This window comes from Panthera onca, chromosome A1, assembly GCF_046562875.1.
Source record: "Panthera onca isolate mPanOnc1 chromosome A1, mPanOnc1 haplotype 2, whole genome shotgun sequence".
Classification (NCBI taxonomy): domain Eukaryota; kingdom Metazoa; phylum Chordata; class Mammalia; order Carnivora; family Felidae; genus Panthera; species Panthera onca.
Genome location: NC_138339.1, coordinates 148100726 through 148125273, shown reverse-complemented (window position 1 = coordinate 148125273; position 24548 = coordinate 148100726). Strand labels below are relative to the sequence as shown.

Below are 24548 nucleotides of genomic sequence, written 5' to 3'. Positions count from 1 at the left end.
GCACAGGCTGCACGCCTTTTTAGAAAGAGTACGTGAACCAATAAAGAGCTTCTAGATCAGAGCTGGTTCTCATATGGGCTTCCGAGTCCGGGAGTCTGGGAGATCGCCTTCCCAATGCTGCTTGGCTCCTGGCACTGGTGCACATCTGCGTTGGCACCCACTTGCCTCTACGTCTCTGAGGCTTTTTGCGTCTGGTTTATTCTGTAGGAAACTGAGCAGTGACCCCCTCAGGTGAGAGGCTGTGGCAACCCTTCTTCCAGGGAGTGTATCATCCTGGCCTGAAAGAGCGTTCTCCTCTCCCCTGCTCCTTCCCTGAGGAAGGCAGCCTGTGACTGTTTGCAAGGACCAACTCCTTCCACCCAGTGACAGCCCCTGTAGGCTGTGTCACAGACGTGTCACAAATGTGGAAACAAACTCTGAATTGGATCAGTGTGCCCCCGGAGACCATACACCTAGAAATGGCAGGTGCATCTCTCAGCTAAGGCTTCTGCACCTATAAAGACTCATGTTTCCATCTGGTCTCCACCCCTCCCCCAGTAGATCACATTGTCTTCCTTTGCTAATTTTTCCCCCCTCAGGAATCATTAAAATAAAAACCAGCATGTTCATTGTATTGATTGTTTTTCACCTTGCTCACTTCCAAAAACTATTCCAGAGGCATCATTGGATATAAAACCAAAGATCATTAACATCTAGCCACACCTTCAAAAATGATCATGAACCACTGCTCTGTAACCCTCTGTGGTCTAGAGCCCCTGTCCTTAAAGGGCCTTGTAAGATAAAAGTCAGAAATCGAAGAGCAGAGGGAGAAGTGGGTTTCTCCAGAGGTAGGTGGTAGGATGACCCTGAGGGGGAAATTGGCTCTGAGCTTCCTGGCAGCCTAGGCAAAGAGGGAAACGTGTGATACTGTGGCTCAGACAGGCAGAGGGAGCAGACCAGTTCAGTGGAGAGCTTGTCTTCCTTGGCTGAACTAGGAGAAAGTGGCCTCAGGAAGCATGTCAGGGCCACTGTCCTGTGGGAGCTCCTTCCCTGGAGTTTCCCTGGCCCCAGGAATGGTGTGCTGCCAGACCTCCGTGGAGTAAGAGAACCTGAGTTTGTTACTATTTTTCCAGGTGGCGCTGGGTGAGGGAACATCCCTGCTCAGTGTGGAATAATTTTTGACACTGGAGTGTGGGCAATGTTGAGATGATTTGTTGGAAGAATGGAGGCAAAATTTTTGTCACCAATTCTTGTCACCCCCTGTCCAGATACCCTGGAGATAGACTAAAGGGGACATTGTGTTCTCAGGGCAGTTTGAAGGCCAGGGCACACAGGCCTGAGCTTTGGGTGGGAGCATGGCCACCCTGTGAGAAGGGCAGAAGCCAGGTCTGACTGACAGCCATTGGGACAGAAATGTTCACATGGAGGCTAGCTTGCCAGGCCAAGCTAGCCTTGGGAGGTGGCCCTGTTTGGGCTGTGAAGAGCCTTCTGAGGTCACACTGTGCAGATGAGCAAATGAGGTGCAGTGAGGGGCTGGGCACACAGGGTCTCCTTCCTCTGCATCGGAAACTGCTAAGGGAGGTGCAGACCTGAGCTTCAGAGGTGGCAAATCAGGCCCCAGGGCCCAAGTGGGGAGGGCTTTCAAGTATGCACTGTCCCCCCTCCTCTGCAGAAGGTGGGCTGTGACGGAGTGATCGGCTCCAGCAAGCAGGAAGATAAGTGTGGCGTGTGCGGAGGGGACAACACCCACTGCAAAGTGGTCAAGGGCACATTCACACGCTCCCCCAAGAAGCTCGGTGAGTGAGCCCGTGCCCCCGGCCCCCGGTGCCTTAGTGTCTGCAGCACCTGGCAGGGCGCTGGGGTGGCCGTGAGTTGGAGGGAGAATGCTAACACAGGTACAGCTTGAGCCAGGCCCCAGGGTGGATGGGGCATGGAGGCCGGGTCTCAGGTGTCAGGGCAGAGAACACCGACGTGCAGGTGCACAGGGCAGATCTTAGAAGTGTTTATTTGAGAGCAAGGGGTCTGAGTCCATTGCTCCCTGCCTCTCTGCTCCAGCCACCAGGTAGCTTTCACAAGACTTTCCTGGAGTACGTAGCACAGACGGCGAAGCCACAGGATGGGGCCGGGGAACAGGGGTCCCAGCCGACCTGAGCTCTGGGAAAACAGACCTCTGGGTGGGCCTGAAGCAGGCGAAATGTACTCTGTCTGAAATGTAGAGAAGCCCCTCTGGTTTGCCTCTTCAAAGAAGGCCGTGGCCTTCACTCAGAGCCGGTGCTGGGGTGTGGGGATGACCTTCTCCATGGCCCCACAAGAGCCCAGGGGTCTTCAGTCTGCAGGTTAAGTGGCTGAGGTCCAGGAGGCCAAGCGGTTTGCTGAGGGCCTCCCTCCCAGACATGGCATCTTAGCTCCAAGCCCAGGCCTGCCTCCAGGAATCACAAGGATTCCTGCCAAGTTTTCAGCAGAGGAGGCCAAGGGAGGGCCTGGGATTTGAAGGGGTGTGGAAGGGCCTGGGCCAGCTGGGACACAGTAACTCCCCCATCGGGCCTTGTCTGGGCAGGCGGTCAAAGCCCACAAAACATGGGGCCCTCTGGCCCCTCCTCGTGTCATCTGCATTCCAGTGGCCTCCTCCATCTCATTTCGCTTTGTCTCCCCACATCCCAACAAAGGTTACATCAAGATGTTTGAGATTCCGGCAGGAGCCAGGCACCTGCTCATCCAGGAGGCAGACACTACCAGCCACCACCTGGGTGAGTCCCAGAGCCCAGGCGATGCAGCGTCTCTGAAGCCGAGCAGTTCTGGGGATGGTTAGTGGGCCCAGGGGTCAGAGGTCAGGCTCCCCTGTCCCTGGCTCAGCCCACCTGGGAGATCTTTCCCGGGTTCACCTCCTGCTGGAGATCAGAGGGCTCCTCTGGCAGCCGCTGTGGGGAGGACAATGTGTCTAAAACATGCCATACCCCCAGCCCACAGAATGGTGACTGCCTACCCCCTCCTCCATCTCAAGGCCCAGGGGGAAGGCCCTCCTTCCCTGACCTACCAGAAGGCAGGCAGATTTTGCAGGCAGAGTCCTGGCAGCAGCCCCCACACCAATGAGAAGGCACCAGGGCCGGCCTGAGGATGGGCTCACAAACTGCATTTGCATATTTTCGATTACCTTAATTTTAATTTTTTTAATGGTTATTTATTTTTGAGAGAGACAGAGACAGACTGTGAGCAGGGGAGGGGCAGAGAGAGAGGGAGACACAGAACCCGAAGCAGGCTCCAGGCTCTGAGCTGTCAGCACAGAGCCTGACGGGGGCTCAAACCCATGAACCACAAGATCATGACCTGAGCCAAAGTTGGACACTTAACTGACAGAGCCACCCAGGTGATCCCTCAATTGGTTTAATTTTAAATTCAAGAGATTCTACCTGGAATAGGGATTTCTGGCATCTCTTGAAAGTGTGGATGTTCTAACAACTCTTCCTCTTCTCATGTGGCAGCCCCTGTCTGCCTGTGCCCTCTGTGCCCTCTGAGACGGCCTCACAGGGCTTCGCCCATCCTCACCCCACCTGCTGAAGACACCTGGACCCTACCTCCTGGGTAGTTGTGGGCTGGAGTCCGAAGTGATGCCAGGGGGCCACTGGGGAGATCCTGGACAAGTTCCTTCTCCCAGTTTGGGCCCCACCTTCCTCCTCATGCTCTGGAGCCCGGACTGGGTCAAGGGCTCCCAAACTGCCACTTCTGGTACCCCCAGTGACACACGGCAAACACACCACTCTCTTATTAAAAGAGAGCACATTTTTCTTCCTTCCCTATTTTAAGAGGAAGCTTTGTATTGCTACCCAAAATGCAAACGCAGTACCACTTGCCTTAAATGGAAGATGAATCTAAAAGTTGATTCCCAAAAGAAAAGACACTTCTATCTAAAGGGTTTCCAGGGTGCCTGGGTGGCTCAGTCAGTTAAGCGTCTGACTTCAGCTCAGGTCGTGATCTCAAAGTTTGTGAGTTCAAGCCCCACACTGGGCTTTGTGCTGACAGCTTAGAGCCTGAAACATGCTTCAGATCCTTTGTCTCCCTTTCTCTGCCCCTCCCCTGCTCACACTATATCTGTCTCTCTCTCTCTCTCAAAAATATATAAACATTTTAATTAATTAATTAATTAATTAATTAAGGGTTTCCTGCTGAAGGCTCCAGGTCTGAGACCTGGTCTCTCTGCACAGGAGGAGCCAGGGTTGGTGACCCGCTGAGGACCTACTGGCACCTGCTGAGGCTTTCTTTTATGGTGCAGACAGAGAGTGACAGGAGACTCGTGCAGAGAACGATTTCCTCATTCTGTGATCCTGGGATATTCATGCCTTGCTGAGGCCCTCCTAAAATCAACAGCGCCCCCCTAGTAGCTGCCTTCCACACAGTGGGGAGCATGGGGCTTCCTGGCCTGCTGTTTCTTGTCTCCTGAACACCTATTTATCCAGGGGGATTGCCAGTGGCCCATGCAACCCCCTGGCCAAGCCAGGCCTCTGAGGATGTGTGGGGAGCTGATGGGGCACTGTGTCGGGGTGAGAAGACCCTGTTTTTCAGCTGGACATATGCTCACCCTGTGGCAGGAAGCCCTCACCCCGCACTGGTGTGCAGCAGATGCCCTGCGCCCAGAAGGCTGGGGCGGGGTGCAGGGGGCAGTGGCTGTCCGAGTAGGGAGGTGGCCCTGACAGCTGCTGTGTGAAGCCCCTGCACCCCTGCGGCCTGTGGGGGCAGATCCAGGAAAAGACCCTGAGCGAGGCAAAAGGGTGAAGGTGGAGGGAAATCTAGTTCTGGCTGAGCAGCAGAGGGCAAGGTGGGCTCCCAAGGTGGTTTGGGCCATCACTGGCACGGACCCACCCCTGGAGAAGGGGAGCTGGGAGAGACGGGGCTCTGCTCCCCACTGCTCCCCTGACCAGTCCAAACTTGTGGACCCTGCCAGCCTCTCCCCCATGCTCCTGGCTCCTGCCCCTGAGTGATTATGGTGAGGGGCTGTCTTCTGCCATTCATAGCCGTCAAGAACCTGGAGACAGGCACGTTCATTTTAAATGAAGAGAATGACGTGGACCCCAATTCCAAATCCTTCATTGCTATGGGCGTGGAGTGGGAGTACCGGGATGAGGACGGCCGGGAGACGCTGCAGACCATGGGCCCTCTCCACGGCACCATCACCGTTCTGGTAAGTCGAGGAAGGGACCAGGCCCACCGCCCCCTGGCTGCCCAGTGGGGGTGCAAGCAGGCCACCGGAGGAGAGGTGGAGGGGGTGCCTGGGAACCCTGGACCTCCCTGCATCCTTCAGGCCACTCTCTGAACAGCCCCCCCTGGCCTGCCCTTGGGACCAAAGGTCTCTATTGGTGTCTGACATGGAGCCTTGAGACATGAGACTCTGGGGTCGACTGGGTGACCTCAAACTCTGCCCTCTGAGGGTTTCAGTTTTCCCCTCCAAACGATATTCACGGCCACCTCTCAACAAGCCTATTTATGTCCGCCATCCCATCCAAATCTTGACCCAGGAATGACCCGCAGGATTCAGGCCATTAGACCACCAGACCCAGGTCACACTGGACTTTGTCCCTAAGCAGGACTAGGGACCCCAAGTCTTCTGAGTCCAAGGCCATTCCTGGTGATAGAGTCCCAAGGGGGCTTGATGTTCTTGGGTTTTTTTTTTAATTTTATTTTTTATTTATTTTTAATGTTCCTATTTATTTTTGAGAGACAGCAAGATGGGGAGGGGCGGAGAGCGAGGGAGACAGAGGACCCGAAGCAGTCTCCATGCTGATGCAGGGCTCCAACTCATGAACCATGAGATCATGACCTGAGCCGTAGTCAGACACTTAACTGACTGAACCGGCCCCAGGTGCCCCTTAAGATTTTATTTTTAAGTAATCTCTCTACGTGGGGCTCGAACCTATAACCCTGAGATCAAGAGTTACATGCTCTACCAGCTGAGCCAGCCAGGGGGCCGGGGCTCTTGATTTTTGGATCGCTCTTTGAAAGTTCATTTAAGTTGCACAAGTGATGCATTTTATTTGTGAGAAACGTAAAACACTAGAGATAAGGCTCAGGGCCCTTTAGCCCCTCTGCTAAGGCCAGTGCCCCATGGCACCTGAGCCTACCACCCAATACCAGAGCGTCCACCCGTGGGGCCAGCATGTTTTATGTATGCGTGTCACTCTGCTGACCTCACCTGCAGGGTCTTGCCAGCCTCAGAAGTGCCCATGGTGACCTGACTGTGCCCATGCATATGCAGTTGGGCCTCGGTATGTGCTGTGTCTGTCCTGGCACATTCACCTGCTTGCCAAAGTGTATTTGTCATCCCTGTGTCAATAGTGGTGGAGTTTTCATGGACATTCACAGTCATGTGCAGAGCAGTGAAGGATTTGAGTCATCCAGCATGCACGTTCTCAGCCAAGCTGGCACAAGGCTTTGCTCCCTGTAACCAAGGGGCCTGTCCCCACTATGTGTGCTGCCACGTTTTTCACGTTTTTTTATTTGGGGGGATGGTTCCACTGTTTAAAAATGGCCCCAAGCTTGGGGCACCCAGGTGGCTCAGTTAGTTGAGCATCCAAGATGGGCTCAGGTTCAAGCCCCGCATCAGGCTCTCTGCTGTCAGCAAAGAGCCTGCTTCAGATCTTTTGTTCCCCTCCCTCTCTGTCCCTCTCCGGCTCCCCTCTCACTCTCAAAACTAAATAAGCATTAAAAAAAATTTTTTTAATGGCCACAAGCTAGTGCCGAGTGCTGTCAGCTGTTCCTGAGCACAAGAAGCTAGGTGGTGTGCCCTGCAGAGGAAACACGTGTGCCAAACGAGCTGCATTCAGGCCTCAGTTCTAGTGCACTGGCCGTGAGGTCAGCATTAATGTCAACAGTATCGAGGAAGGTGGCTTTAAACAGAAACACACATAAAATAAGATTACGTATTGACAGTGAAAGCATCCTGATCCCTCGCAGGACCCTAGCCCTGTGCTCCCGTGAGAATTCAGCGTTCTGGGGTGCTTTCTAGAACATAACTAACCTCACATAATGAGAGCCGGCAGCTCGTGTGCCTTGGCGTGAGTTTCTAAGCTGGCTGCCGAGGAAGGGTGAACAGTGGGGCAAACACCTTCGTGGCCATTTCTGGGCACAGGTCATCCCGCAGGGAGACGCCCGGATCTCACTGACGTACAAGTACATGATCCATGAGGACTCGCTCAACGTAGACGGCAACAATGTCCTGGAAGACGACTCTGTGGGCTACGAGTGGGCCCTGAAGAAGTGGACTCCTTGCTCCAAGCCCTGCGGTGGAGGTGAGGGGCCCCAGAGGTATTCAGGGCTGAGTGGGAGGGGTCTTCTGGGCAAAGGGCTTCCTGAGCCCACAGTACTCCGCTGCCTGCCTGACCTGAGTGAGGGATGTGCTAGGTATGAGCAGACTGGCCCCAGGGGCCAGAGAGTGAGGCAGTGGCCTGCCTGGGAGGGAGCAGAGGGTAGGCAGGAAGGGGGTACTCAGGGCAGCAGGCAGCCAGAAGGGCATGTGGGGGCTTGGATGTCACCCATGTGGACCTGCATCAGGGTGACGGAGGGGCTGGCCTGGCGGGAGGAAGGTTGGTGTGCAGGCGCTTGGGTGGATTACCACAGCCTCACGAGGCAGGTGACAAGGCAGGTGAGGAGGGACTTGGGCCGTGCTGGGGGTGGGTGAAGGGGCCCCCTCTGCGGGCCTTTGTTCATTCAGAAAGGTGTCCCTGCCCTCCTGGGGCAGGACTTCGTGCAGAGCGGCCCCACCTGCCCTGGACCTCAAAGAGTCCACAGTTGGGTGGGACAGACAGGCAGGAAGTTCTGGTCCACCCCATGTGGTCGCCGCTCCCTGGGAGCTGGACGAGATGAGAAGCAGAAGCAGGTGGCCAGGACAGACCTCCCTCAGATGCCACATGGGGTCCCACATCTCGAGGACAGAGAGGAGTTTACCAAAGTGGGGAGACCCATCCTGGGGCCCAGGCAGGTAGACGGCTCCTTCTGGAGTGCTCGGTGGATGGCACCCCAACATTCTGTTGAGCCTCCCTGCCCCCCTGGAGTTTTTCAGCAGCATGTCCTCCTGACTCTGTCTCCTATATGTCTCTTGGACCCATCTTCCCAGTCCTGGCTCATTCTTGCTCCCCAGCTGGCCCTTGTGTGTCCACTGTCACCCCCAGAGTGCCCTATTAAAGGTCCCTTGCTGGTATCCCTTCCTGGTGTCATTAAGTTTTAGCAGCTCCCTCTGCTCTTGGGAGAAAAACAAGATTCTCCTTATGGCCTCTGTGGTCCAGGCAGCTTGCTGACCTCTCCCACTGCACTGGTGCCCCCACCCCTTGCTCACCAGGCCCTGGCCACACTGGCCTTAGCTGCTTTTCCTGGACATGCTGTGTTCCTGCCTCAGGGCCTTTGCACAGGCTGCCTACTCCCCAGAAGCCACTCTACTGCCCTCTCACAAAATCAGCATCCTTCCATTCTCTGCTTTCTGGGACACCTCCAGACACCCAGATTAGAGCAGGCTGCAGACAGCCCCTGCGACACGGACACAGTCACATTCTCTTATGTCTTACCCACAGGCTAGGGTTTTGAGATCTTGCAGTTGCTGACATATTGGGCTCTACAGTTCTCGTGGGGGCTGCCCTGTGCAGTGTAGGATGTTGAGCAGCATCTCTGGCCTCTATTTGCTAGATGCAAGTCACACCCCTTACCCTGAGTGGTGACAACTAGGTGTACCAGATATTGGCAGATGTCAAAATTGCCCCATTTGAGAACAGCTGCCCTAGGCTATGGTGGGAAGAGGCCATGTTTTTATGTTTAGCCACCTCCGGGCTCATCCTGAGTCCTCAGTGCATGTGAATTCAAGATGGATTAAATGGCTAAGTGATGGAGAGGAAGTAGAGCCTTCCATTCTGCCCCAGGGAGGCAGCTTAGAGGCCAAGGAACAAGATGGCCACTCTCCCTGGGCTCTCCCCTCGCTCCCCTGGGGTACTGGGTGGACACTAGGCCGCACGTCTCCAAGGCCTGCCTCTGGCACACTGCCCCACCTCCCACCCCATCAGAAGGCTAGGCTGAATGGGGCTGAAGCTGCTTCTCCACACCCCCTGGAGGCCGCACTTGCCCCATGAGCCCCCTCGAGCTCTTGTCTTCAGGCTCCCAGTTTACCAAGTATGGCTGCCGCCGGAGGCTAGACCACAAGATGGTGCACCGAGGCTTCTGCGACGCCCTCACGAAGCCCAAAGCCATCCGCCGGGCTTGCAACCCACAGGAGTGCTCCCAGCCAGTGTGAGTTCCCCGGGGCCCCCCGGCTCTCCCAGCCCAGGGTCCCATGAGACAGGAGAAGGCAGACCCCCGGGGCTCCTGTGGAGGGAGGTGCGGGATCCAGGCCCTGAGCAGCTCTGGGCCTCACATTCCCTGCGACGTTTGGTGGATTCTTTCTCCCTCCCCCATTTCATGGAGTCTAAGATGTCATAGGCTGTATGGTGCATCCTTGCCTCGGACCTGCCGCGCTGAAACTATACCACGCATCTTAGACGTTGTGACGTGTGGTTATGCTCGCATGGGAAACTGAGGCTCAGAGGGTACTGGCCTTGCTTCTGGTCCTGTGGTAGATGTCTCCCAGGCAGCTCATTGCAGCGGTGGCGGTCTTGACCTTCTGGCCCAGATTCCCTTTGCGGGGCCCCCAGGGGAGAAGAGGGCTGGTAAACGGGCACATGGGGCTGCATGGGGTGGGTGCTGGCAGAGTCCACACTGCTGCCCTGGAGGGTTTGTGATGTTGGCAGAAGCTGAGAAGGGACAGATCTGGGGCTCTCTGTGCCCTCCCCCCGCCCCCCCCAGTCCAACCAGGGTATCCCAGCAGTGGGTGACTGTCACCTGCAGGACCTCGGACAGAGGCACGGTCAGGCTCTAGGACATCTTTGCGGAACGGGAAGATGCCTGGGGTGGGGGGGTGGGGGCGGGAAGCAGGCTGCTGCCATTGCTCTGGCCAGCTTTTTGGGGGTGGGGGGTGGGGGGTTGACCTGTTGCTCTGCCCCCACAGGTGGGTCACAGGGGAATGGGAGCCTTGCAGTCAGAGCTGTGGGCGGACGGGCACGCAGGCTCGCACCGTGCGCTGCATACAGCTGCTGCACAACAACACCACCCGCTCCGTGCACACCAAACACTGCAACGACGCCCGGCCCGAGGGCCGCCGGGCCTGCAACCGTGAGCTCTGCCCTGGCCGGTGGCGGGCCGGACCCTGGTCCCAGGTAAGCGGGCCCCGTGTCTTCAGCCCCCAAACCAAGCTTGCAGGGGATTGAGGGGGTCAGGGAGCTCCACCTCAGTCTGGATGCAGTCCCTGCCCCGGGCCACATCCTGTAGGTCTCAGGGCACCAGTGGGGCTGCATGGCCAGTGCTCTGTCGAGAGACCAAGTAGAACGTGTCCACTCTGTAGGGCAGAGGCTGCCAGGTGCTACGGGAACCTGGAGTCCTAGGAGATGGAGGGTGGCCTGGACTCCAGGATATGAGGGGAGACCTGTGCTCTCATCCCTGAGGGCAGAGAAGGCCGGCCAAGCTTGCAGGAGGGAACATGAGCACGGGAGGCCTTGGACTTGGGCTGCAAAGGACAGTAAGGATGGTCTCGGGCTCGAGGAGCAGTCTAGGGGCAGGGCTGAGCTGACATGAGCAGGCCTGGGGGGTCGGGGTCCCCAACCCGACCAGCCTCGGGCTCACTGATTCATTGCAAGGACTCCCAGGACTGAGAAGTTGTTGTACTCACAGGTACAGGGTATTTCAGTGAAATCACAGTACAGTCAGCAAAGGGGAAAAGTGTGTGGCAAAGTCCAGAGGAAGCCAGGCACAAGCTTCCAGGGGTCTCCTCCCTGGGCTCCCAGGGACACCCTGGATTCTGTCAGCAACAGTGTGTGATGCCACACGTGAAATGCTGCCAGCCAGGGAAGCCCACGTGAGCCCAGGTGTCCAGGGTCTTCACTGCGTGGCTGACACTGGTTAGTCAGGTGGGGAGCTCACCGTAAATCACACTATTGGTACAGACTAACCGGCCAGACCAGTGCAGTGTGACCCGAGGCCTTGAGTCTTGCAGAAACACTCTTACCAGAGAGAACACTCCAAGAACTTGGTTCCCCAGAGCTTCCCAAGCGCCAGTCCTGAAAGCAGGCCTTCCTTGGCACTCTGTAGGGTTTGAGCAATCTGGGTCGGCCGTGTCAGCCCGTCCCCACACACAAGGTGAGGACTTGAGAATTCTCCCTGGGCCAGGCTGGGCTGAGCTGTGAGCCAAGCCAGGAGTCTGGGTGTGATGGCTTCTGCTGGCCTGTCCCCAAGCAGGGTGGTGGAGCCTCCAGAGATGGAGGTGGCTGCTGGAGGCTGGACAAGGCAGGACAGGCCTCTGACACATCCTCTACCCTCTGCCCCTCACTACCTTCTGCGTGTTACAGGGTTACATGTGTGGGGAGCTCTTTCAGGCCCAGCCAACCATGGGTTGGGGGCCCTGACTGATGACTCTCCACCTGCAGTGCTCTGTGACCTGTGGCAATGGTACCCAGGAGCGGCCAGTGCTCTGCCGAACGGCGGATGACAACTTCGGGGTCTGCCAGGAGGAACGGCCTGAGACAGCCAGGATCTGCCGGCTGGGCCCCTGTCCCCGTAAGCCCCCCATCCCAGCCCCCAGTGTACAGCGGGTCCAGGGTGAGGGGGGCTGGTCCAGGCGAAGGCACCTCTCCCCACAACTGGCCAGACTCAGCATCTGTGAACCGGAAGGAGAAGCTGAGCCCTCCCAGGCCAGCGCAGGGATCGTTCCCCAGTCAGAAATGGAAGGGACTCTGCCATGCCTTCCTTGCTGGCACTCCCCGTTGGTCTGGGAGACAGAAGCAGATTCATGGTGACCACACAGTGGGGCTCAGCCAAATGTGGCACCCATGCCCATGTGAGCAGGGCTGCCTGTGGGAGTAGGGGGTACCCGTGGAAACTGGGGGTGCCTAGTGCCCTCTGAACAACCAGAACACCATCTGCGTGCAGACACCTTGCCAAGTGCCATGTGCATCACCTCTTTTGGTCCCAGAAATAGCTCAAGCCGTAGACCCCACCATGAATCCCATCTACACAGGAGGGCATTCAGGGAGGTCAGATGTGCCCACCCAGCTGGGCAGGGGGATAGATCCAGGATTCACCTACTCCCCATGTTCCTGGGAAGCAGGCCGGGTGGGCCTGCTGGGAGCAATGCAGCGATAAGGAGGTGTGGCAGAGCCTTGGTGCTAGGTTGTAGCTGAGACCCAGGAGGCACGGTGGGGGGTGGGGGCGAGCAGGAGGACTGGGCGGCTAGAGCCCACCTGTCTGAGGGGTCTTTGAATGCCGAGCTAGGGTGTCAGGGCCCTGGATGCCTGGGGCTATGGAGTGTCTCTTGCCCGGGGTGACGGTGCAGCCCAGCGTGGGGCCATGGCAGCCACAGCCCCTCCTCTTCCCTCTAGGAAACATCTCTGATCCTTCCAAGAAGAGCTACGTGGTTCAGTGGCTGTCCCGACCGGACCCCGACTCTCCAGTCCAGAAGACCTCGTCAAGTAACCGGCCCGTTTATAACTCTGCCTCTGCCCTCCAGTGCATGCCCTGCGCCCTGTGGAGCTTGCCGTGGGCTCCCCTCCTCTCTTTCTATGGAAAACTTCCCTGACTCTTCCTGAGCGCTCTCTCGGTTGAATCTGATTTCTCCGGGCCTCTGTGCTCGGCAGTCTCCTTTGGAGCCGCCCAGCCGGCTGCCTGGCCGGGAGGGCCCGCCTCTGCAGAGGCGTGGCCACAGGGCAACTGGCCTCTTGTGGGAGGCCGGGACCTGGTTGGTGATGGCGTGTAAAGGGGCAAAGATCTGTCTTGGTGCTGGAGGGGCCAGAGGCCAGAGTGCAAATGTGACCACTTGGTGACCACGTCTCGGGGCCACATCCCTGCAAGCTGGAGCTGCAGGTCAGAAGTCAAGGGGCAAGCCCACCGGTCCCCTTTCAAACACCGCCCACCAGCGAGGCGAGGCCAGAGAGGCTCTGGGGCGTGTTTTGTGCCGCTGAGCTGGGTGGCCTGGCCCTGAGATTCCGGGGGCGCGTCGGGGGCTTCCCGGCCGCCTCTGCTGTTGCTGCTGCTGCTGACCCTGTGCTGAGTGTGTCCTCCTGACTTGTGTGACTGTGGCCTGCTTCCTGTGGCCTTTGCGTCCAACTTACACAGCCCTTGGCCACCCCCCTCCCTGAGCCCCATCCCCTCGCGGGTTCGGGTTAAACAGAGACGGCGGGGAACGTGTCCCTCCAGTGGGACACTGGGACACACCGCCCCTTCCATTCTCTGTCCATTAGCTCCAATGGCCTTTTCTCATCGTGCACACATGACCCCATCCATAGAGGTGAGAGATTGAGAGAGAGGTTGAGAGAGAGAGAGAGAGAAACTGATGTGGATGCGGCCACCTACCAGTGTGAACAACTACAGAATTACCTCAATTTTTATTGCTTTTTTGCTTAGATAAAACTATGTAGAAAATGCCTTAAAGTTGAAAGGTAACAGATTTGGCTGCTAAGTCCAGCTTCAGAGCGGGGACGGGATCCAGGTATAGGAAGCAGGCAGTGGCAGGCCCAGGGGGAGGCAGTCCCGCTCATCCACTTTTCGCCCAGAGTAAGGTTTCCCAACCCAGAGGGCTGACTCCCCTCTGGCCCTGGCGTCCTGTGCAGGGGACCCAGGTGTGCTGGCTCCAGCCAACACTGCGGAGAAGAGACCCACTCTGAGGCCATGCGGCCAGTCGGCACTGACTGTTTGCTGAGCCCCCCACCCCTATCCTGGGCGCTCCCCCAGTGCTGCCTTACCCAGAAGGCAGTGCGCCCGGCCCCTGGTGTGACCCATGTAGCGCCCCCGCCCCAGCCCCCCTGCCACCTGCTAATGGCATCCCTGGGACCAGCACCCAGCCTCCTCCCCGGCTCCAACTACTGTTATGTACATACTCGGTGTGTAACGCGTACTAATTCTCACGACTGTTAACTTCCAACTTTGACTAGGCCACGCGAGTGACTCTGACTCTGGGAAGGTGCAATACGGTCCTGGGCATTGTGCTCTCTGTCTATATGCACTTTGGTTTATCAGGGATATTTTATTAGTGTTTTGTATGTATCCAATGACGTAATTAACATAGGCTCCATTGTCGTCGCTTTTCTGGTTTTTTTATGAGACAAAGTTTAGTGTGTGCCAAAGTGACTGTGGAAATGACCTTTTCTCCTCACTAATGATGGAAAGACTTTCCTGTCATGCATCCCACAAATAAACTCAATAAAAGTTCAGTGAAACTGGGTGCTTGGGTTTGGCACGCTGCTGGCTCCTTCTCTTCGCCTCCATAGCTGACGGCGCTGGCAGACCTGCGGGGACCCTTCTGTCGCATTAGTGACCGGGTTTCCGCTTCCAGTGACTCCCGCCGCCCCCCCATCCCCTTGCACAATGTGGATATGTAGGGTCCCTCCCCCACTGAGGTGCATACCCCTGTCCCCAGGCATTTTTCAAAATGTGACAGCGGCCCATGAAGACACTCCACTATGATTTTCACTTTCGACTCATTCGTGCTGAATGAGCCCCTTTGTGGGAACGTCTGGGTTCTCTCCCCACAGATGGAAGTTTTTCACCATTGGGAAAGGGTCCCGGGGTGGGTTTCCCCCACCTCTGGGATCAGTGGAGTGGGAATGTGGGGTCAGTAGCCCAGATAGTGCTGGCCCAGGTCACCGCCCCCCAAGCCACCATTGGGCCACTGCCACCCGTTCAGGGAGGGAGAGGTGCCCATCTGGCCCAGGTCGGGGGTGTGGGGCAGGAGAAGGGCCAGGCAGCGGCAGCTCCAGGCACCTGGCCTGTGCTCAGCCGTGCCCGCCCACATCTCCACAGGCCTCGCGTCAGAAGCTGCAGGGCCTGGTGCATTGGCTCACCTCTGACAAAGGCCAGACAGCAGGTCAGGGTCCAACAGGGACCTCCTATCAGCGGGCTTCTCTCTCTTCCCTCTCCTATGGAGGGGATCCCGTGCCACAGAGGAGGGAGATCCTGAGAAAAGATGACATGGGGCCATCCGGTGTCATGGAAACAGTCTTGGAGTCACAGGGCCAGGTCCCGGGGCGCCAGCCTGCCAGTGCAGGTCACGGTAGCGTGGCTGAATTCACTCTGCCCAGAGCTCTGGTCACTGAAAGGAATCCCAGCTCCAGAGACACAAGACCTTGAGAGACACAACTTCCTCTGAGAGAGCCGCGTCCACGCAGTGTCCCTTCCCAGATGGATCAGGAGGAATCCCCATGGAAGGGGCTTCCAGGCCAGAGCTGCAGGCAGGCCACCGACAGCCCAGGGGACCACACCAGGGACAGTCGGGGTGTGTGAGGGCCCCGCCGGGGGGCCCATGCTCCTGTACCCTGTGGCACAACCTTTTTGGATGGGGAAATGCTGCATGAGGCTCAATTGAGAAAAAGAGAGAACCAGGTTTTCTCCATCCTAGCCTTTCCCGAAGCGTGGGACACAGGGAGGTTTAATTCAGAGGGTGCATAAATGTGGCCTGAATTCCCCCGCCTCTGAGCAGCCCCTTCCTAGTTCCCTTCACCCTTCACGACGCCGGCACCCCCCTCACACTTGCTCGCTCTCTGCAGCCCGGAGCTGTGCACGCGAGAGGGTCTCCCTTGCCATTTGAGGAATTAAACTTTGGGTGAAAAGTTTGTTTTCCTAATTAGGGTCACCTTTATTGATCACTGCTACTTGCCCGTGAATGGTGGTAGTGTAAGGTTTTCTTCTAAAATAAATGTTAAGTTAAAGAAAAAAAAGAAATTAAAGGAGGAAACACAGGCAGGATTTGGCTCGAGCCAAGATTGGTGGGAATGGCCCACAAATGGCTTCAGTCTATTAGAAGGGGTTTACTCTCAATGGTTTGTTGTTGGCTGGAAGGCAATAGGTCTTGCCAATTCATTGCTACCGGAAATGGCTGAAGACCAGGTACTAGGACACCGGAATCTTATTCTTGATGTAGTACAGATGCTTTGCCGGTCAGTGCCTCTGGCCACATCTTGGGCCCTTTGGTGGTGTACTTCCCCTCATCTCGGAGGGCTCTCTGCTCAGTGATAAAACTGTTGGCATCCTTTTAAGAATGATTGGCACCTGGGTGGCTCAGTCGGTCGGGTGTCCGACTCTTGATTTCAGCTCAAATCATGATCCCAGGGTTTGTGAGTTTGAGTCCCACATTGGGCTTTCTGCTGACAGCGTGGAGCCTGCTTAGGATTCTCTCTCTCTCCTCTCTCTCTGCCACTCCCCCACTTGCACTGTCTCTCTCAAAAATAAATAAACCTTAAAACAAAAAAAAAAGAATGGTTTAGCAGGGGCAGGGGGCACCTGGGTGGCTCAGTCAGTTAAGCATCCGACTCTTGATTTCAGCTCAGGTCATGAGATCATGGGTTCGAACCCTGTGTCGGGCTGTGCACTGACAGCATGAAGCCCACTTGGGATTCTCTCTCTCCCTCTTTCTCTGACCCTTCCCCACTTGTGTGTGTACTGTCTCTCTCAAAATGAATAAACTTCAAAAAAAAATTGGGAATGATTATTTTGAAAAAGTTTCTAGGGTAATATTAGCATAGCCAAACTCCTGGCCTGTGGCTTTCTTAACTCTTTATTCATTCGTTATCTTCATTTTTAAAAACTTAAAGCAATGCAGCCACCATGCAGAGGAAAATAGACATAGAAGTCCAACCTGTAGGGCAGGTGAAGAGAGGCGCCCTGGAGACGGGGACCCTTGGCCCCCCAGCTGTCACCTGCCTGTTAGTTCCAAATCGTCCATTCACTCAGGGACATTTGTTCAGTGCTTTCTGTGTGAGGCTCTGACTCGGGCACTGGGAGGCTGCTGAGCTCCCGACCACAGGTCGGCAAACTTTTCTCTGAAGGGCCAGACAGTAATGGTTAAACCTTATGTACAAAACCAGGTGGAGGCACCCACTTGGGCCATGGGAGTAGCTGGCTGACCCCTGCCCTCTACAGAGGGGATGCTGGTTTCCCAGGATCTCAGCCTGGGGGGAGAGAAGTGAGGGGGAGGCTTAAGTCATTTATGTGAAGAAGGCGGCACAGGTGACAGGGGAGGGTGCTGCTGTGGGGCCAGGGTGGCCCCACTCCCAGCAGCATCACCAGGCCTGGCTCCGTCTGTGTTTGTCGAGGCCCCTGCCCCCACCATGTCCAGCCGGGTTGGACAGTCAAAGCCAGGGGTGGGAGGACACCACCCCCTGCCTTGTCAGAAGTGTCGTTGTGTCTCTGGAGGGCTGTGATCAGTGGTTTTTACACCTGGTGGCTGCCAGAAAGGGGAGAAGGGTCAGGGGGTGGGGAAGGGGCCAGGTGGGGCTCCAAGCACCCCCGAGCTTCAAATAGGACCACTCCAATTTCCTCTGTCTCATACACTGGGCATCTGTAAGATTTTATCTGAGCGTCCCAGGATCTTCTCGTGTGATTTCTGGAATCGGCCCTTAGCACGAGGCCACTTGCCTTTCCCCCTCCACATCTTGAGCCTGCTTCTGGCTCTCTAGGTTGGGAAGGCCAAAGCTCTTCCTGAACAGCTGATCTGTGTTTACCTCTTTCACCTTGTGCATCACGCAGTCTGGCACATTTCCTCCTGATTTGGGCCACTCAGAAGGTTAGAGTCAAAGTTGGGTCCACCTCTGGTGGTACGTGCCTCTCTGTGTTCTTCATGCCTATCATGTTACTATTTTAAAATCCATAATTTCCCTGTTTTGGACTTCCTCAGTTATTCATGTGTGTCTTTTTTCACATTGATATATTTCTGCATTGTCTGATTCACTGGTCTAGGCTCTGGGGCTAGAGAGGCATCTAAATATAGCTTGGGGCTCTGCCCTGTGGAACTTACTGGATAATGAAAACAGGTGACAGACACCTTATCTGACAACTAAATGTGAACTTGCCAACTGGGATAGAGTGTTGGGAGGGAGAGAACTTCCCAAGGGAGGGCAGGTGATTCTTGCCCGGAGATGTGTTTCAGCTGAGCCTAGAGGAGGAGAGGAGAGCAACTGAAGGAAGACAGAGGGGGTGGCCACAGTATGTGCAAAGGCCCTGTGGCCAGGGGGAGCCCAGTATAACGTAGGGGGTCCAAGGCCTGAGTGAAGCTGGAGAGGTGAAGGAGACAGGTCCTCACCCTAAAATCAATGAGGGGCAATGCAGGGGCTTCAATCAGGACAGTGACATGGTCACACTTTCAGTTGAAAAACAGCATTCTGACAAGAGCAGGATAGTGAACAAAAAGGAGAAAGAATTGAGATAGGTCAGCAGAAAGGAGGCTCTTACCACAGTGCAGACAAGAGGCAAAGCAGCTTGACCCATGGAGGTGGGAGAGAAGGGAAATGGACACACCTGAGAGTGTCTAGGAGGAAATACCAACAGACTTGGGAGTGAACAGACGGGGTGTGCCTGGGGTTCGGCTTATGCCCTGGAAAGGCCATTCTCTGAGACAGGTGGTGCCAGCCAAGGCCCTGGGTTGCACTGGGCATGTGGAGTCTCAGGCACATTTGGGACCACAGGGGTTAGGGGACTGTCCTATAGGCAGTCCTATCCGAGAGTCTGAAGCTCCAGGAATTTGGGGTTGGTGTCCGGTCAGGTGGGTCACCAGCCTGGAAGGGGAAATTATAGGCTGGAGCAATGGGCAGGCAGCGGGCACCATCAGAACCTCCTGAATGGGAGAGGACCTGCTTATCTGTTACTGCGAGAAGTTTCTGTGGGCTAGCAGAGTCACAGACGTGGGTGTAGACAGTGCCCCGTGTTGGTGCACAGAGTAACTGCATCAGATGTGTTTTCTACCCATGGCTGCCTCTTCCTTCCCTTTGTCCTTCCCTCTTTCCTCCCCACTTCCTTTCTAGGAGACAAGGTCAAGGAGGGAGAGGGAGAGAAAGAGGAATGCGGCAGAGGTTGTGAGGGAAAGGTTTGAGATGCTCACTGCGGGGCTTGGGGGGCGGGGGGCTCAGAGGGTGGCTGAACAGAGAGACACAAGTAGGCAGGTGGGCCCAGTGAGGCCAGGGATCAGGAATTTACACCGATCTGCTATTCCCTGTTATGTTGTCATAATGACTTATTCTCTCATGTTGAATGAATTCCTGCAAATCCTCTCAAATTCTGTGGAGTGAGGTGGTGAGGGAGAGGGAGGAGGGGAGGAATTTGGGAAGAAGACAGGGAGAGAGAGTAAGAGCAAGAACAAGGGTAGGAGGGGTTGTGTGGTTAGAACAACAGGTGACCTTGAACCACACGGGTTTGAACTTCACCAGTCCACTTACACATGGGATTTTTTTTTTATAAATACGGCACAGCACCCTAAATGTGTGTTTCTCTGCCTTACGATTTCCTTAATAACATTTTCTCTTCTCTGGCTTACTTTATTATGAGGATACAGTATATACTACATATATCATACAAAATCTGTGTCCACCCTGCTGTTTGTGTGGTCGGGAAGGCTCCTGGGCAAAGTAGACGGCTAGTAGTTAAGTTTGGGGCCAGTCAGATGTTGTATGTGGATTTCCAACTGTGTGGGTGGGGGTGGGGTGGCACCCCTAACCCCCACGTAGTTCAAGGGTCAACTGTGATACAGCTGCAGACAGTTGGAGCCCAGCCAGGAAGAAAACAGCTGTGCAGGGAGAGACACTGCCCTCTATAGAGGCTAGACCGCGGTGGCCGGCTTCTTGGGCAGGAAGGAAAGGAAAGGAAAGGACACACCGGGCGGGAGGACGAGCCTGTGTGAAGGGACCGGGTTTTGGAGCAGTCTGTTGGGGGATGGCCAGGAGCCCAGGGTGGCGGGGCTGTGCGGTGGAGGCAGCAGTGAAGGGACATGAGGCTGGTGGGTAAGTCGAGGCAAGGGGAAGAAAGCCCAGACAGGTTTGGGTGAGGATGGGAACATATTGTGCAGGAAATGTGGTGAGGCTGCCGCCAAGTCTCTTGGATTTGTTCTATCGGGTTTTAGAAATCGGTCCCCTCAGGTTCAATTTTGTCATAGTTAACGGCCTAAAGATGACTGCAGGGCCGAACTCCGCCACAGGATCTCATTGGGGTTACCAGTGGGATGTCAGAGATGACTCTGACGCAGTTCCATTCTTTCACAGGAATCACTCCCCAGGCCTCATTTCTGTCTGGGACTCTGAGAGATACAGAAAACCCCAGGGGCCTGCCTGGAGGCAGGGAGCACTGCTCACAGCTTGTGTGGCCGTGCTCTGCTGCAGCGCTGCTGACATCAGGACCACACGCACTTTCTGCGTGAGCTCGCTTGCCTCTGTGCTGTCTCTGGGCTCTTTCAAACGCCTCCTCCTGCTTCCCCTGGGGGGAACGAGGCCCCCCCACCTTATCCTGTCCTTTGGTTATGTGCTTCCCGCTTTTCTCTTTCAGAGGCCCGCTGCCAAGGCGACAAGTCAATGTTCTGTAGGATGGAAGTCTTGTCGCGCTATTGCTCCATCCCAGGCTACAACAGGCTGTGCTGCAGATCCTGTAACCTGCACGACAACCTCACCGATGTGGATGACAGGGCGGAGCTGCCACCTGGGAAGAACAACGACATTGAAGACCTCGTGCCCACCCTCCCAGTGCCCACTCTCGTCATGGAGGTGCGGCCTCCGCCGGGCACGCCCTTGCAGGTGCCCCTCAACACTTCCAGCGCCAACGGCACTGAGGATCACCCAGACACCAACGCAGTCGACGTGCCCTACAAAATCAACGGCCTGGATGAGGAAGGCCAGCCGCCCAACCTGATCCCTCGACGACCGAGCCCGTATGAAAAGACCAGAAACCAGAGAATCCAAGAGCTTATCGATGAGATGAGGAAGAAAGAGATGCTCGGGAAGTTCTAATAAAATGGAAAGATAGCATCAATAGCATTTTTTTTCTTGCTTATAGATTATATTCCATGGGATGGCAGATCGTGGAGAGGAAGTGAAAATATCTGATTCCAACAGGTTTTAAGAAAACAAAGAGGAGAATGACATAAACATCTATACATGTGGTTGTGAGCGCGGGGCAGCTAGGTTCACGCATGTGTTTGTGTCCCAGCTCTGGAATGTTCTAAGTCCTGTCCTGGGGTTGGGTGTGGAGTGGGGAGAGGAAACACGTGCCCCAAGTTTCTGAGCAGTGATTGGGAATCTTCCTGTCCTTGGTGGTGACAGCCCTTCTGGAGAACATTCTGGAGAAATGTTCTGCAGGAACATTTCCTACCAATCCCCAGACCGAGGCACAAGCCCCATGGGGAACTCTTATTAGGAGAAACAGTGATTTGTTTACTAATTGACCAGTCACTGAGATGAGCACAATGAAGTGGAGGCCGTGAACTTGAAAGTCCGTGACGTCAAGGGCCAGGCAGGTGTCGAGGATGAGTGTGGCAGCCCATGGGGGACTGTGACCAACCTGAGAGCCGCACCCCACTAGTGCTGCTTTTGGGTTCCAGCCACTGCTGCCTCTGTGACCGCAGGCTCCTGGGGCCAGATAGGGTGCTTTCAGTAGAAGTCTAGATTTGCATGCGAAATCCTCAATCCTAAAAGTTCAACCCAAAATATTTCCGGGCGGCGGGGGGGTTCTGGAAGGTCTTTTAGGGTCTAGAGCGACCAGGCTGCAGCCTCTGGTCTCCAGGCTCGGCCAGACGCAGTCTCTCGAAGTAACGACTTAAGGAAGGAAAGCCATCTGGCCCGACTGGCGCTCAGGCACTGTGTTTGACTCAGCCCACCCTGAGCTGCGAAGCTGTCCACTTCTTCCCCAGAAGGTACGGAGAATCCTGTAACTAACTGGACTTGATCTGAACAGTGGGCTGCCTTTCCTACAGGAGGAGAAGACCGCAGGGTGCACTCTCTGGCTCTCCCAGGCCTCTTTCCTATTGGCCCACCCGGCCTGCGTGCTGCCTCTTGGCCAGCCTGGCCTTGGCCCCGGGGCTCCCCAGGGGAGGCTCTCCCTCCCCAAGTGCGTTGGAAGAATGAGGGGGGCATGCGCTCTGCTGGACAGTCCAGCGACTTTCCCAGAGGGGAGAGAAGGGGAGTGGCTGTGCTCTGGGTTCTGAGATGGTGCTCTGCCTGCTCAGGTTTGCTCCTAAAGACGAAGACCAGCTTCTATTGCCTGCAGGGATGGGGCGGGGGGGTGGGGGGCGGGGTGGCCTTGCCCTGTCTCGCCCTGCTCCATTCCTTGGCAGTTCCAGCAGTGAACTGTAAGATTTGGCCTCCCATGAGAAGCATGGGGTGGGGGGTGGGGAGAGGGGAGAGCCTGCTTTATCTTGTGCTGCTCCTAAGCTTTGACAACTTCTCTTTTCGGCATAATGGTGCTTTGTGAGCAAGATGTGAATGGAGAGAAGCAGGAAGGGAGGGGGAAGGTGGACGGGAGGATGGCGACTAGTTTTTACCTCTCCCTGCATTGGTATTTTGTGAACATGTGGCTTGCTTAAACTTCCCCAAATTACGAGACCCAGGGGGCACTTCAGCTGCTTAGCTGGGCCAAGCCTGACACATGATTCTGAAGCTTTTTGTGTCTAGGAAGGTTCTAGAGCCTTTGTATTCTCACCAGTCATAGATTTTAGAGAGCTCTTTTCTGTTTCGTTCCCCATTTTATGGATGAGAACACTGAGGTTCAGGAGAATACCATGATGGCTACTTTATACTGAGTCTGAGGTGCTAGGTATGTTTGATTCTGTGCATGCGTGCGGGTGTGTGTCTGTGTGTGATCTAGGGCCAAAGTGAGGGTGTAGGAACCAGTGAGAGCGATATCTGGGATGATGCCTACCTTCCGACTGGGCGGTAACTAGCCTCCCCAACCCCCGCCTGTGTCAGCCGCCTCCCTCCTCTCTGCCATCTTGTCCCACACATACTCCTGCATGTGCTGGTGTCTCAGAGGAGCTTGCTGGCTTCTAAGAAGCAAACTGGAGAAAACATTCTTGGAGATCTCTCACGGTATCACCTCTTTGACAGATGTGGTGTAACGTACTTTTGCAATCCTATCTCTCTATAATCAGCAAAGGGGTGTCTCAGCTTTCTCTCACTGGTTGACCCCTGGCAGCTGGTGCTATTATTCACAGGCTGAAGGACTGGGTAGCTCTTGCTTGGGTCTGTCCTGGGATGCAGAGGAAATTCAGGGTGACTGACCCTCACCAGAGAGTATCACTCAGTTTACCCAGCCTGGGGGCCTCAGGATGGGAACAGTCCATTCCCAGATCCCAACAAAGCAGGGCTGCATGTCTCGGGGACTGGAAGCCTTTGGAGAGAGGCCCCAGGTGGGACACCCCCAGGGTACCTGTCTTCTTCTGGAAGGAGGGACATGCCCCCTGGGAACTGTAGGCCGGCATGGCCACCACCCCATGTGTCATACTCAGTACCTGGGGCCATATACCCACAGGGCTCTCTAGAACTAGACAGTCCTCAGGGGTCTCTCTGTCTAAGGAACACAGGGTTTACCAGACTTCGAGAAACTCATCTCCACTGAGCTTGGGACCAGTCGGAGAGCCAGCTTAGCCACAGTCCCATGACCTTTCAGAGCTGGCATCCATGTCGGGGGGCTCCCACAGCCTGCAGGCCAAGAAGATTTCCTAGCTGACGTTCTGGAACAGCACGCTGAGAACTCAGAGGTCCCCTCTGACTGCGGCTCCAGAAAACTACGTTTGTGGGGAGACAACCTGCTGGGGTTTGGGGACTTGGCTCTCTGATCTACTCCTTTTGGAAAACCCATGGAATTTCCTGTATAAGCCTTTTGTTTGTATTTTAAGGTTGTTTGTTTGGAGTCTATACATGGTGCTCAGCAGCAGTCTCTATCAGGTGAAGCATGATGACTATGTAGCCAGGCAGCCGCCGCACAAAAAATCATCATGGTGCTGAACTCAAATCACAGCATTTTATCTTATCCATCACAGCAATCAACGTATTTGTTTTCTGTATAGAAAAATTTGGCTTCTTGATTTTATAACTTATTAAAGTCGAAATGTCTGTGTATTTTGCACACCATGCCTGCGTTTGTTTGTTACCTTGACTACACTACCCATGTCTTCAGCCTACACTTGGGTGGGGGGAGGGATGTGCTGCCCTCACAAGGGGGGGATGGGGCCACCAGGAGGCCCCGAACCTACTGGCTAGGCCAGCTGCTCAAGTTGGGACCCTGTGCCTGGCAAGGGGCCCCCAGAAGGACAGGTCTCTGCTCCCAGATCCCCAGGGAGTTGGCTGTCCAGGAGACACCACTTAGCGGGTTGCTTCCAAGCAAACCTTTGGTTCCAGGAGAAGATGAAAAATCTCCTGACTCCTCCTCCTCCCTGATTCCGACCCCTTCTCTCCTATAATTAGGGTTTCCAGAAACAACACTAGATGCTGAGTTACATTCGAATTTCAGAGAAACAAATCACATTTTAGTATAAAATTGGGACACACTTGAAAAATTATTTGTGGTTTCTCTGAAGTTCAAATTTATCTGGGAGTCCTATGTGATCGTTTGCTAAATGTGGTAACCGCCCCCCCCCCCCCCAATCAATATTCCACTTTTAAAGACAAGCCCATTCTGGCTGGCCCTTGGATACTATCAGGTGTCGGGAGGAGGGAGTTGAAGGAAGGAAGAGATTTCTCTTAACGCCCCCAGCCACAGAGGAGGCAGACAGG

The 24548-nt window shown here is 55.4% G+C and overlaps 1 protein-coding gene across 1 annotated transcript in view; it reads left to right on the top strand.

Moving 5' to 3' along the window:
- Positions 1 to 23901, top strand: part of ADAMTS2 (ADAM metallopeptidase with thrombospondin type 1 motif 2) — a 243032-nt gene extending 219131 nt beyond the window's left edge. The window contains exons 14-22 of the mRNA XM_060636396.3: positions 1652 to 1775; positions 2646 to 2726; positions 4986 to 5152; positions 7097 to 7256; positions 9105 to 9237; positions 9992 to 10199; positions 11463 to 11592; positions 12414 to 12503; positions 20332 to 23901. Of these exons, the coding sequence (XP_060492379.1) occupies positions 1652 to 1775; positions 2646 to 2726; positions 4986 to 5152; positions 7097 to 7256; positions 9105 to 9237; positions 9992 to 10199; positions 11463 to 11592; positions 12414 to 12503; positions 20332 to 20789 (1551 nt within the window). The 3' untranslated portion in view covers positions 20790 to 23901. The remainder of the gene's footprint in view (positions 1 to 1651; positions 1776 to 2645; positions 2727 to 4985; positions 5153 to 7096; positions 7257 to 9104; positions 9238 to 9991; positions 10200 to 11462; positions 11593 to 12413; positions 12504 to 20331) is intronic.
- The last annotated feature ends 647 nt before the right edge of the window (positions 23902 to 24548 follow it).